Source organism: Vitis riparia, chromosome 5, assembly GCF_004353265.1.
Source record: "Vitis riparia cultivar Riparia Gloire de Montpellier isolate 1030 chromosome 5, EGFV_Vit.rip_1.0, whole genome shotgun sequence".
Lineage (NCBI taxonomy): Eukaryota > Viridiplantae > Streptophyta > Magnoliopsida > Vitales > Vitaceae > Vitis > Vitis riparia.
The window spans coordinates 23,019,893-23,032,888 of NC_048435.1; the positions used below are offsets into that span (position 1 = coordinate 23,019,893).

Sequence of the window (12,996 nt, forward strand, 5' to 3'; positions counted from 1 at the left end):
TAATATTCAAAAGTAAACCGACAGTTCACTTGGTAGTTTGAATAGCTCGATGGGTGAAATATTACAGCTCTTATTGAAAAACAAAAATTGCAAAAAAAAAAAAAAGGTGGAGAAAATATTTCCAATACTGTAGTTTTGGCCACATCTGAATCTTCAATTTATTAATTTATTAACCTATCTGCTGTAAAAGAAGTTTCTCTGATTTTTAAATTATTTTAAATTTCTTTTTATTTTAGTTTTGAATGATAAATATATTTGTTATCCGGATAACATAAAAAAAAAATGAGGAAATAACAAATATGAGGGACAGGATAACTTTAAAAATATACATGAGTGGATAAAAAAGATGAGAGATATGATGGGAACAAAGATTTCTAGTCATTTGAAGAAGATAAGATACATTAAATGAAAATCCAGATATTTTTGCTATTTTTATTCAATTGTGTTTTAAATTAAGATACGAGCAAGTTGGATTTTTCTGCATTTAACAGAGATAAATTTGTATTTAATGGATGTTCACCCTTTCAGGAAGATTATACACAAATCATGGACATTTTTTTTTTTTGTTTTTGAATTTGAAAAGTACCTTCCTTTGGATTTTAATGGTGCACATGTGTGCGCACCAGATGGTTTATGTGCAACTTGTCCCTTCTGGAGATGGCATCATTCACCTGCACAGCATTTGAATGTCACCTAGATGGTATAAAGTGTCATAGATCTGGAATTATTTTGGGACCTTCCATATTTTATGAACATTTTTTTTTTCAATTGTTGTATTTGATTTTAAAAAAGGATATTCTTTCCATGATTTTTATAAATTTGATTGTCTTTTTTGTATAGTGAAAATTTTTGGGTGTTTTGGTGCAATGATGATAAATGTTAATCCCAGCTCATTATGAGACCTTGAAAGGTCTGGGAATAGATTTTGTTGACATATATCTGAGCCGGTGCATCCACTTCCTTTCATGCATGGTGCTTGATAGATCCCACTCCAACAGGTTGTGCTATGTCTAATTTGCATTACAGACTGATCCTTATGCCATGTCTAGTTTTCCATCTTAGGATGTTTCACTTTCTCATTGCTATGAGTGACTTGATCATTGCCACCCATCACCATAGGAATAGATGAACTATTAGGTTGTGCATAATGTTAATCTTTCCTATCAACATTTGTGCCATGCTTGGCTTGACTTTTACTAAGTTTGGTGCATGCATTACATGCTTTCCATCTTGAGGGAATGGCCCTTTTATCATACTTGTAACCCCACATGCAGTTATTTGGGATAGAGCTATAAGCTTCTCATTCCTTAGAAGTTGAGATTGAGCCCTACTATCCATACAAGGATGTCTCAAATGTACAGGATTTTTTTAGGTCAGACATATGTAAAGGATTGTACTCACTCATCAATCTTTCCTATTATTCCATACAACAACAATCTAGAGAATTAACTCCATAGACACAAGTAAGCTCCCAGTTCTTATTTACTCATTCATTAATGGAAGGCACCTCCTTCCTTTTTTAATATATGAAAAAAAAAATTTATTATTTTTCGAGAGAGAGACTTTCCATGGTACATTGTTGATACTTGTAATAGTTTGACATATGTATGTTGGTGAATGATTTTAATAAATGTTTTATTTCATTTGTTCTTCAGTATATGTGTTGTGTATGTTTATGTGTGTGTGTGTGTGTGTGTATTTCTCAATATATTAAGTTGACAATTATTTTGCTTGCTCTTCAAGACAATCATAGCTTGGACGGTTAATAGAATTAGAAATTTACTTATGTTTAAAATTTCATTTATAACCTTTAGATTTATTTGTCTAACAAGGACAAGTTAAAAGCATGCAATTATGTAAATTTCTGAACACCCACACTTTTAGGTCCATTGCTCATGTTGCTTTTACCATGATATCTTTACATTTGCTAGCCCTTCAGAAATATCAAGTGGTATTCTAGAGTCTGTTCTTTAAAAAAATTTTAAACATTTTTCCTCTTTACTTTTAGTAGCTAATTTTTATGTTTTTTACAACTGCTTTGCAATTTTTCACAGGATGAAGGCAATTTGAATTGAAGCTCTAATCTTTCACTCAACATGTCAGTTTGGGTTTGACTTCTTCTGTCCTGGTAGTCTGGAATAGTACAATGCTTCATGCGGAAGATGACACCCTTACATCCTAAAAAATGTGTTGCTTCTTTATGTAGCATCTTTTTTTTTTTCTTTTTTTCTTTTAATCTTGTGGAAGCCATATAGCTTTATCCCCTATTTTGTGTAACCTTGAAGAAATTACATCTTTTGTTAGCATGCACTGTGACATCATTTCAGTAATTTTATATGGTTTTATAATAATAAATAAATAAGTTTCCCTTATAGCCCCTCTATATTTTAATGAAATGCATTCTATAATGTCATCCTAGCAATTTTACCTTTATATACATACAGAGGTTTCAGGCAATTATTTAGTACTTGAGGTTTTAGGCAATTGTTTGCTACTCTGGTTAGCTGCTGTCTCATCAGATTTGAAGGAATTGTTCATGGTTTTCAATTGGCTTGTGGCATCCTTGATGCTACCCTTTCTGGGAGGTTTGAAGATCAAGATCCACCAAGTTCTTTCACTCCTATTGATGGTTTACAGCTGGTGCCATTTAGAGCTTTCTATTTTTAGTGGGCAAGTTTGTGTTGCGCTGTTATCTTTTGAGTTGATGAATAAGTTACAAACGGTCTGTACTTTTCTCACCAGAACAAAGGAATACACTTAACCGATGTCCACGAGTAATGATATACACCTGATGCAAAGTTCTAGTTGGCAATCTCCACCTCCTAAGATCTCATGGAAAGTTTTTGCATCTCGGCTTTAGTCTTCGTGATGATCTTGAGGAGCCAAAGCCTGTATCTGTATACTTGCACTGAGGTTTGAGCCTTAGACTGATCACTGGTGCAATCATTTCAGACTTGGCCAGCTGAGATGACAGGTATGCTGTTATCCTACTTCAAACTTAGGTATTTGATAATTTGTCTTCTAGTGGATTATCAAATAAGTTCTGTAATTGAGAAGGTATGTGGACAAAGCATAAGCTGCTTTTATGAATTTATCATGTTGCTAATTTGAAATTGATTTAACCAAATATATTATTTGTTGACCAATCTCCTTACATTCCTTTATGGGGTTGGTCCTAGACAAAAAAAAAATAAAGAAAAAAAGAAGGAAAAAATTGTGTATCTGTTTCTCTTGTACAAAGAATTTGTCACTCAGTACGAATCTCATCTTCTCTATGGAGATATTATCATCTCTTTATTCTTCTATATATTTTGATCTTTTTGTGTATTTGCCTGTGCAAACTTGTACCTTGCATCAAATTTGCAGAATTTGTTTGACAAACTTGTATTTTGATCTGATTCCAGAATTTCTATAACTTGCTTGTGTGTATGTCTTCCTTCTATAGTCTGACTGATTGCTATTTATTAGACCGAAGTATTTTCTGAGCTACTGTTACTTGCTTTAGCTGGTCCAGAGTCCAGCATATTTGCTACTGTAATGTGGGGTTTCACTGATCCATCTGAGGAATGATAGTTTTGCTCATGATGAGCTTGTGCCGTCCAGACCAGAACCAAAACTCCCATAATTACTGACAGAAAAACCATTGCAACCCAAACCATCCGAATGTATCTCTTCAATGGTTTACAGTGTTTAATAAGGATCTCTGAAAAAGCATCCTTAACTGTCTGACATTCTACGAGATCTTCCATACCTGGGTATGCATTCAGTAGGCTCTGGATTGCAGTTGTGTAAGCTTCCACTGTTTTAAAGTGGCTAGTGGAGATGAATTCTCCATTGTTGCATGTGCCATTGTCGGTGTCAGAACAAGTAAATATCTTCAATACCTTTAACAACATAAGAAGAAAACAGAACATTATTAAGGATCAAAATGTTGGAAATCACTGGGGAATATATACACTGCAAAACTATACAATTGTTGAGTTTACATGTAAACTTTTGAAGATTGTGTTGTAGTCTCAACTGTAATTATCTATTTTAGGCATACCTGAGGAATTTCACCTATTGGAATTGTATTAGCTGGACAGTTTCCAGCCTGGTATTGGTACTCTGGTGGTGCCGAGAAAGGATTGCAGACATGAGCGAGGTTTAGAGATGATGTTTGCTGTAGGGATGATATGTTTGTATTCACCTGTAGTTTTCAATTTTCACAGAGTACAAAGCAAGTTAAGTGAACAAGTATTTTATGTACATGGTAAATGAGCTCACAATTGAAACTGAAGAGATGAAATGTATGTATTGTGTTAAAAGTTCTACTCAGAATTAATCAATTTTACCTCATTTACAAGATCGTATATTCCTGCACTAACGTTTGACAGGACTGATTTTGCAGAAAGCAATTCATCGCATGGAAGGATCGAGCTCAGACTGTTGTTGGATGGATTTTGTTGGAAATCTTCAAGAGCTGTGCATGTGTCACTCGAGAAACTGAAAGTAAACAATTTCCTTTTGATTGTTACACTTAAACTCATGTTTCCATCAGTTTCTTAGTTTTCAGAACACAAAATCTAGTAGAGAAAAGAGGACAAAGTCTTACTTTTCCAGGAAAAAATATATCCCAAAGAACAACCAGCACATAAATGTTAGGAACCAGCAGAACACAATGAGCCTGTGAACATGAAAAAAGGAATTGCATCAGAATTATATCCCCAAATACTTGGAGCATTTGAATGGTCTGAAATGGTTCAGTTTACTTACCAGTAGAGTGCCCTCCTGAACTTCAGAAACCCGGAAACTGCAGTAGAGAAAATTTTGGGTTTTGTTTAGATTTTAATGTTGATATTGAACTCAACACCTATAAATGCAGACTGATTAGGAGGCAATGCACAAACCTGAGAGGGCAATGACAGCAACCAGGTTCAAGGAAATGGTCACAGTAGTGATTATATACACTATCTTCAGGCCCTTGTCAATCAACCGCCTATTCTTCCTAGCTTGTCTCTCTATACCTGCAGCTTCAACATCGAGTTTATCTGATGTGGAGGTGAGGAAGTTTGAAGCTTCAGCACCTACATCAGTTGTTTCTAAATTCTGTCTTATGTTTCTCATTGCCCCTGTTGTGTTATAGATGGTTCCCGATGCCTTATTCGCTGTTTCCATGATGATATCCACCACCGTTCGAGCTCTGGAATGGAATTTCGCATTCCCTCCAAGAACCAATCCGGACGCCACTCTGCAAACAAATCAGGATCATAGATCATAAGCAGCCAATGATTTATTCCTAATCAACATCTAATGTATATCTCCATCCCCATATGTAACTTCATTCAGATTTATTCAAAGAAATACTTCACTAGAAGTTACAGCTGTGACAAAGAATTATACTTTGGTATTTACTTACATTGCCAGAATTGTGAAGAATGAAGCCAGGAGGATATGCCATAGATAACACTGCTTGTAGCAGGGTGATCTCTTCTTCTTCAGCTTTCTCTTGTCCCTTTTACACCAGATGGTGGTTATCAGCAGAAATCCTCCATATCCAACACCACACAGAAGCCACACAACTCCAATGGCATACCCCGGAACGCCCGTAAATATGGTTGACTGTACAAAATACCGAATCAGTGAACACTTCTCATGCAATTGAATTCAGTGTTTGTAATGCAAATGATATATGATAACTTTTACACCAAAGCCATTTAGAACTAAAAATTTTCTGGGGTTAGGGTGTTACACTCCAGTAATGCTTGTTTGTGATGTCGTAGCCTCCTCTGTACTTGTTGAAATGGTCTAAAGGGTCCACCCTTATTGTGTCATCTGAGTGTCTAATGGGTTCTGAGACATTCTCTGTTTGAAGCAATTGTCTTCCTGATAAACCTGAAAAAGATTTTCATAGATGTTCATTGATTCAACTCATCAAGGACCGGTGTTAGGAACTGGGTGAGTCAACTCAGGTTGAGGCAACTCAGTAGGGTTGACCTGGACCTGGTTTAGCTTTCAGCCCAACACATTTGTGTTCAATAAATTAGTGGGAAAAGAGATTGAATTGAGGGAATAAAAGAAATTTGAAGAGCTCTCACCTGAAATTTGTGTGAAGTTTAAGACAAAAAGTGTGAGAATGGAGAATAGGGACAAAAGCAATTTCGTCCGATGTGGGAAGCCCATCTTTATGTATACCTGTCAAATGAGGGTGGGTGAGTTTGACATTTGCTTTGCAAATTTACCAAAATATGCCATGATGCTTTTCTAGCTAACCCATTATAGCAAAGATAATATAAAAGAAAACTACCTGGGAATCAACAGAGAAAGAGAGACGATTGCAGTCAATGAAAGGAAAATAGAATTGGAGACAAGGGTATGATTATAAAGCTCCCAAAAGAAAGCATATGGGGTTTAAGATGAAATGATAAGAAAGGTTTTTTTTTGTATTAGAAAACAATCAATCAATGGCTGCAAAGCCTTTTCTTAGAAGACTGAATTGTGTGAAACTGAAGATCATCCTAGCTAACAGAACCAAAATTTACTCATTAGGGGAGAGAGAGAGAGAGAGAGAGAGAGGCAGAGAGAGCGAGAGAGAGAGGCAACTGTGCATATTGATTTATGAACTCACCAGAGGAGAGGAAGGAGAGGGAAGGAGAGAGAGAGAGAGAGAGAGAGAGAGAGAGAGGCAGCTGTGCATATTGATTTATGAACTCACCAGAGGAGAGGAAGGAGAGGGAGACAAGGAGAGAGAGAGAGAGAGAGAGAGGCAGCTGTGCATATTGATTTATGAACTCACCAGAGGAGAGGACGGAGAGGGAGACAAGGAGAGAGAGAGAGAGAGAGAGAGAGGCAGCTGTGCATATTGATTTATGAACTCACCAGAGGAGAGGACGGAGAGGGAGACAAGGAGAGAGAGAGAGGCAACTGTGCATATTGATTTATGAACTCACCAGAGGAGAGGAAGGAGAGGGAGACAAGGAGGGAGAGAGAGAGAGAGAGAAGCAATTGTGTATATTGATTTATGAACTCACCAGAAGAGAGGAGATGATGAAGAGCTTCCTCAAACTGCAAAATGGTTCTTACAATGAATCAACTTAAACATGATGAAACAGTATTTGTCTGAACAATCAAGCTGAAACTAATCTTCATAACTCCTAAATGAACAGCGGCACCCATTTCAACACCTCTCCTCTTCTCTGTCAACTCCCAAAAACTAATGCAGAAACCCAAGAATACTCTTCAAATCCAAAAGCCAAACATACATATATATTATTAATCAAACCTAAAACAGCAGTCAACATCCTCAACTGCAACACCACCTCCCCAATTCCAATTTCCCCACAAACCCATATCAGAAAACCTCCAAAAAAAACCAAAAAATGCCAAGATATATGGTTGAAGTACTTAATCCACTTCCCAAAAGACAACAACTCCAAAGCTATAAATATCCATACATATGAAACGGGGTTGTGAGAAATGCATCAGTTTCCAACCAAAACACCATCGATCTTTTTGGCAGTCAAAAGAACCATACATGAACTTTCATGGTCAATTTCAACGACCCTTGGGTCATTGGTGCAGTCTTCTACTAGTTTTTTTCTGCCTTTCCCTGTGGGATTTGGCCAAGTGCATGCGAACCTGACGCATGCAATGAGAGAGAGAAAGCTTCAATGCGAAGAAAATGGGTGAAACTTAAGAGGCTGCTTCCTTTTTTTCTCTTTTTTTTTTCAACTAAAGCAGTTGCCACACTCTTTTGTAATTATACATGCTTTGTTTTGATGTGTGGCATGGCATGTTTGCATGGGTTTTTTCTTTTAAAAAATATGTTTTAATTGTAAAAATGTTTTTCTTAAAGTATTTTTAGAAAATCGGTTCCTCCAAAAAAAAAAAAAAACACCATAAATAATTTGTCTAATATAAATTATTTTATCATATTTTTAATTATCAAATACCTAAAAAAAAAATTTCAAAAACATTGTTCTTTATATCATTGTTAGACTGACTCTTTATGTATCGTTAAAATGATAATTTTAAATAATTATTTGATTTTGAGGAATTTTTTTTTTTTTAAACAAGTGCTATGATAATATTTTTTTAATCTTATTCAAATATTATATAATTTTCTATATAAACATTTATCATACAAGGCAAACAATATAGACTAAAAACATTTTTATCAAAATTATTCTCAATTACGAAAAAGTATATGAGAGAAATATGAAACATCCTAGAATGACCATCCTTGTTGGGTTGCCAAATTTAACTTCTTAGTTAAGTAAAGTCGTAAATACTACACGTTGGGTTTATAAAAAGATGATTAAAGTTCCTTTAACTTTTTATCAACCAAAGCAACAGTCAAAAAGGTACAACCCTAAATATTCTTTCTAATATTTTGTATGTATTTCATCTTCTTGTACTAGACACGTGGAGTTGGGGGGTACCCATGAAATGCCACATGGCATGTTTGCATGTTTTTTTTAATAAACAAATAATAATAATAATAACTATAATATGTTTTTTTTAAAAGAAATTTTATATTTAAAAGTATTAATAAATCATGCATACTTGCATTGATTTTTTTTTCTATATTTATTAAGGAATAAAAATATATTGTAGTATGATTTTAATATTTTCTTTAATTATGAGTCTATTTGGAAGTGATTTCAATTATTGAATTTTTTTTTTAAAATTTGAAGAATTATTTGGTTGGTAGGTATTTCTTTTCAAAAATCAATATTTATCATGAAATATACTATAAAAAATAATTTTTTTATCTTAAGTATTATATGATTATTCATAAAATTGAGTACTATCAATAAAAACCCTAAAGGGCTCAAATATATATATACATTTTGCTAGAATACTAAAAAAAATCCCTAATTAAGTGCTTGATATATTATCCTTATAAGTGTTTGGTTAATTTGCTCCAAGTAAATGCAAGAAAATGACATGAAATTTGACTAGCTCAAGTGGGTTGGGCCTAGTCATTGTTTGGGGGGTCCCTTAGAAACTTTGAATATATCATATAAAATTGAAATGAAGGCTTTTGATCTTGGAATTTGACTTTATTATAAAATGATAAATAAAGGTTCCATGAAGGTGGTCCAAAATCAAATATTTATGATGAGCCTAAATTCATTTCTAAATGTGGACTTTACTAATTTCATTTGATATTTTGCTTGCCTTGATGTGATTGGTGATGAATCAATTGAAAGATATGCCAATTCAATCAATTATTATAATAAAGTTAAATTCTATGATTTCATATTAATTATAATTATTCCATCTCTTTTTTCATTTCCTTGTGATTTTATTTGTAGTTGATGAAAACATATATCACATAAAAAAAAATATAAAATAAAATAAAATATCAAAACCCTAATGAAATTCAATCTTTACATGTCAAGAAAATATAAGAAAATTTTAGGAAATTATAGCAAAGATAATGTGTTTAACCCTCCCTAAATCTACTATTTTTTTCCCCTTCTTTGTAAAGAAATTAAGGGAAAAAAAAAAAAGCAAGTTTTTTCCCCAAATTTTTTAAATTAGTATTATCTTCACCCATTTAAAAATAATTTGAATTCTAAGTAAATATTTTCCTTCTTTTAGATTTATTATTATAATTATCATTATTATTTTATTATTTGATATTTTTTTTCTTAAGAGGTGATTTTTAGAGGAAAAAAAATCTCAAATAATAATAAAGTAAACATTTATTTGGAGTCTATATATATTTATTGATGTTAATAACATTAACAAGTAAAAAGGGTATTTTAGGTAATAATTAGATGACACATGAAAAAATGCATGTATTTCAAATGTGAAATTATTTTTAAATAGAGGAAGATAATACTGATTTAAAAATTTTGAATTACTTTTTTTCATATATTTTCATATTAGTAAATCAAAATTTACTTTTTTCAAAAAAATAAAAAATTGGGTAATTTAATTATTTATTTTTAAAAAAGAAAAAGAAAAAAAATTGGGTATATGTGCTTAATTAGGTAACCCTATTCCATATATAAAATAAGAATGAAATTTACCAATTAACTCTACAATAATTTGAAAGTTAATAGTTTTATTAATGGTCCAAAATCAAGCATTTATGATGGTGGCACATAATGTTGGACTTTACCAATTTCATGTGAGACTTTCTTATGTTTTAACTAATGATGAGATATTAGTTGATTTATTGTTTGTCCTTTTTTTTTTTCAAAATTAAAATTTTTTGTAAGAAAAATAGATTTTATTTTATATCTTTAAAATTTAAAATTTAAGATAATAAAAAAAATTAATTTTTAAAATCATTACTTTTTTAAAAAAATATCATTCCTATATCTTATATAAAAATTCTAATTTTAAAAATGAAAAATAAAAAATTACCAGAAAAATAATTCAATTTTTTTTTTCCTGTCCCCAAGCACCTACCAAAATAATCAAACCATTGTTTGAGACTTTTCTATTTCCTCTGCCGCGAGACTTCAACTTCAAACCCAACACGGGAATTGATTTTCCGTGCTCTCTTTTCCCATTATGCCGCTATTTGCGCTACACCTAATTTTTCAATAAAAATATAATAGGAAAGACTTTTAAGTGAAAAAATAATAATAATTTCAAGCTTCAATTTCATTTTATTTTATTTTCTATACTATAAATTATTTCTTTTTAATAAAAATAAATTTAGAATAGGATAAAGGTATAAAGAATAAATGGAAATATAAATGAATAAGATGAAACTTTGATAAAATGGGATTAGTGAATTGATAGGACCAGAGTTGGAACAGACGGGAGTAAGGCACAATGAAATGATGAGTCAAATCAATTTTCAATAAAATTGTTGAAGATACGAAAGAACAAGTTTGAAGGTAAAAAAAAAAAAAAAAAAAAGATTCGTTAATTTGTTAGGAAATGCATTGATAAATGGTATCAAGATATAATTAATTGAGACAAAACTATAAAAAAAAACACACGATCAATAAAGTTTTCATAACAAGTACGAAGAAGTGAAATCTAAGAGATAATTCATATGAAAGTATGAAATTGATATGAGTAATTTTTTAAATAGTTAAGTTGGTTGGAATGGAAGGAAATGAAAATGAACCAATAAGCTCAAAAAAATTGAATAAATAAGGATATATGTACAAAGAAATTAAAGAACATAATGTTTTTAGATAACATCTTTTAATTGTTTTCGTTTGATTTATAATAACTGTTTTAAAAAGTAATTATATCAATATGGATAATGATTAAAAATAAAGTAATAGATGTAAAAATTATTTTTAAAATATATTTTAAAACTTAAAAAATTTGTTAAAAATATTTTAGGTTCTCAAACAAATATTTTAGTTCTTAAAAACTATTTTCAGAAATAATTATCAAACATGTCCTAAGAGTTAAAGTGTACTCATTTATGTTTTACTTCCAAGGTTCAGGCTATGCTTTTTAAAGCGAATTTGTTATGCTCTTGTTTGTTTGCTTAATGCAACTTCCCAATCCACTTTGACTAAAAATTATATATATGTATCAAAAAAGTCTTATGACTTCAATATATATATATATATATATATATATATATATATATATATATATATATATATATATATATATATATATATATATATATATTTGAATAATATATGTTATTAATAGATCCATGTATGTTTACAATAATGCTATGCTTTGCAAAATAAGAGTAAAATAGTTAGGGAGAAACCTCTTTTGTGGAAGAAGATGCTTGCAAGTGCATTATAGTAGTAGTGATATCCATGTGGACTAGATTTATAATATCCTACTTATATTTTGTGAGTTCTAAATTTAATATTCATTTATATTAGATGTTGACTTTTTGAAAGTCTATGTAAACAATTGTAACATGTAAGCTAATTCACGGTTGTTGTTGGTTTGACTCTTAATATTTTCATGAAAGAAAGATGTGCCCTCATGCAGATATAGCTTTTGATAAATAAATAAATGATTCAAATAATTGTGAACAATGATGAGAGAATGAAAAACAATTAAAGCTTACCTGAGTTCTACTTTGTTCTAGATATGACATCTATTGTGTCCACCTATATATGTACATTTGAAGACTCATCCATAAGATGATAGAGCTCTTTAATTTTTGTATTTAATATCTTTGGACATTTTCGAAATTTGCGACTTGTACCCTTATATTTACCACATATTCTTGGTTTATGGAGTTTGGTCTTTAAGCCATCTAGTTTTTCATTAATCTTCATAATATATATTTGGATCCAAAATAAGGTTATGTTGTAGATGTTAGGATAGAGCCCTTAAAAACATGAGATGATATAATAAGCATGTGGATTTTTATTATTTATTTAATATAGTTTCAGTTTATTTTTATCTATCATATTTTCATGCATTATACCTTATAAGCACTCTTATCTGCATCTTTTACGGTGTACATGATTTGGGTGCATAGAAGATTCAAATTATAGGTTTCTTAAAAATGATAACTTGTTCACAATCAATTCATAGAATTACGTAATTCATTAAGGTTCTATAGTATTTGTTAGCCCAAGGGTTCTCCTAATCATGTTTTGATGATAACAAACCATGGTTAAGTAACTAATTGTTTTAAATTGTTAAGAATCTCAAGCATAATATCAAAAATTCATCAAGGACCAAACGAATACGGGATCGAGATCATTCGAAAGACTTGTGATCATAGGAAATGAATGTAAGATGATAGCATGAGTGCACTTAGGATGTTCATACCGTTTCATGCATCTTAGAAAACTCGGTTTATTCCTTAAAACTTGATTTTCTTTAAAACCCGAGTTTTATCAAATATACCTTAGGAAAATTGATTCAAAATTGGCATATTGACTCACCTAAAGACCTTGCCTAAGTATTGGAAAAGAAAGAAATAAAAAAGGATAGGTTTTTGGGGCCAAAAGGCTCAACCGGTTGAGGCTATGGCCAACCGGCTCAACCAGTTTGGTAACCGGTCGACCGGTTTCCCTTGTCCGATCGAGGTCCGGTCGAGGGAGG

At 31.6% G+C, this 12,996-nt stretch overlaps 1 protein-coding gene, 1 long non-coding RNA gene and 1 other non-coding gene across 4 annotated transcripts; 2 read left to right on the forward strand and 1 right to left on the reverse strand.

The window, feature by feature from the left end:
• The first annotated feature begins 856 nt into the window (after positions 1-856).
• LOC117915490 lies at positions 857-950 on the forward strand. The gene has a single exon (XR_004651401.1). It is a non-coding gene; the product is annotated as a small nucleolar RNA snoR69Y (small nucleolar RNA).
• A 1,135-nt stretch (positions 951-2,085) lies between these two features.
• On the forward strand, positions 2,086-5,754 carry LOC117915333. Of its 2 annotated transcripts, none has more exons than XR_004651373.1 (4): positions 2,086-2,974; positions 4,391-4,491; positions 4,865-5,041; positions 5,126-5,754. It is a non-coding gene; the product is annotated as an uncharacterized LOC117915333 (long non-coding RNA). The 2 variants fall into 2 exon arrangements; XR_004651374.1 differs by lacking the exon at positions 2,086-2,974 and adding an exon at positions 4,185-4,289.
• Positions 3,451-7,466, reverse strand: LOC117915332. Its single transcript, XM_034830881.1, has 10 exons — positions 7,011-7,466; positions 6,078-6,174; positions 5,732-5,874; positions 5,399-5,601; positions 4,890-5,230; positions 4,756-4,792; positions 4,595-4,666; positions 4,335-4,485; positions 4,046-4,189; positions 3,451-3,884 (listed from the first exon to the last, which is right to left on the reverse strand). The coding sequence occupies exons 2-10, from the start codon at positions 6,160-6,162 to the stop codon at positions 3,465-3,467; spliced, it is 1,596 nt and encodes a 531-aa protein (XP_034686772.1). The 5' UTR covers positions 6,163-6,174; positions 7,011-7,466; the 3' UTR covers positions 3,451-3,464.
• Between the last annotated feature and the right edge of the window lie 5,530 nt (positions 7,467-12,996).

Bases quoted from the DNA above. Each gene is read 5' to 3' on its own strand.
- LOC117915332 (XM_034830881.1), bottom strand. From the start codon at position 6,162: ATGGGCTTCCCACATCGGACGAAATTGCTTTTGTCCCTATTCTCCATT. The intron at 5,231-5,398 runs GTAAGTAAATAC...ATTTGTTTGCAG, and splicing joins TTCTTCACAATTCTGGCAAT to AGTGGCGTCCGGATTGGTTC. The intron at 3,885-4,045 runs GTATGCCTAAAA...ATGTTGTTAAAG, and splicing joins CAATAGGTGAAATTCCTCAG to GTATTGAAGATATTTACTTG.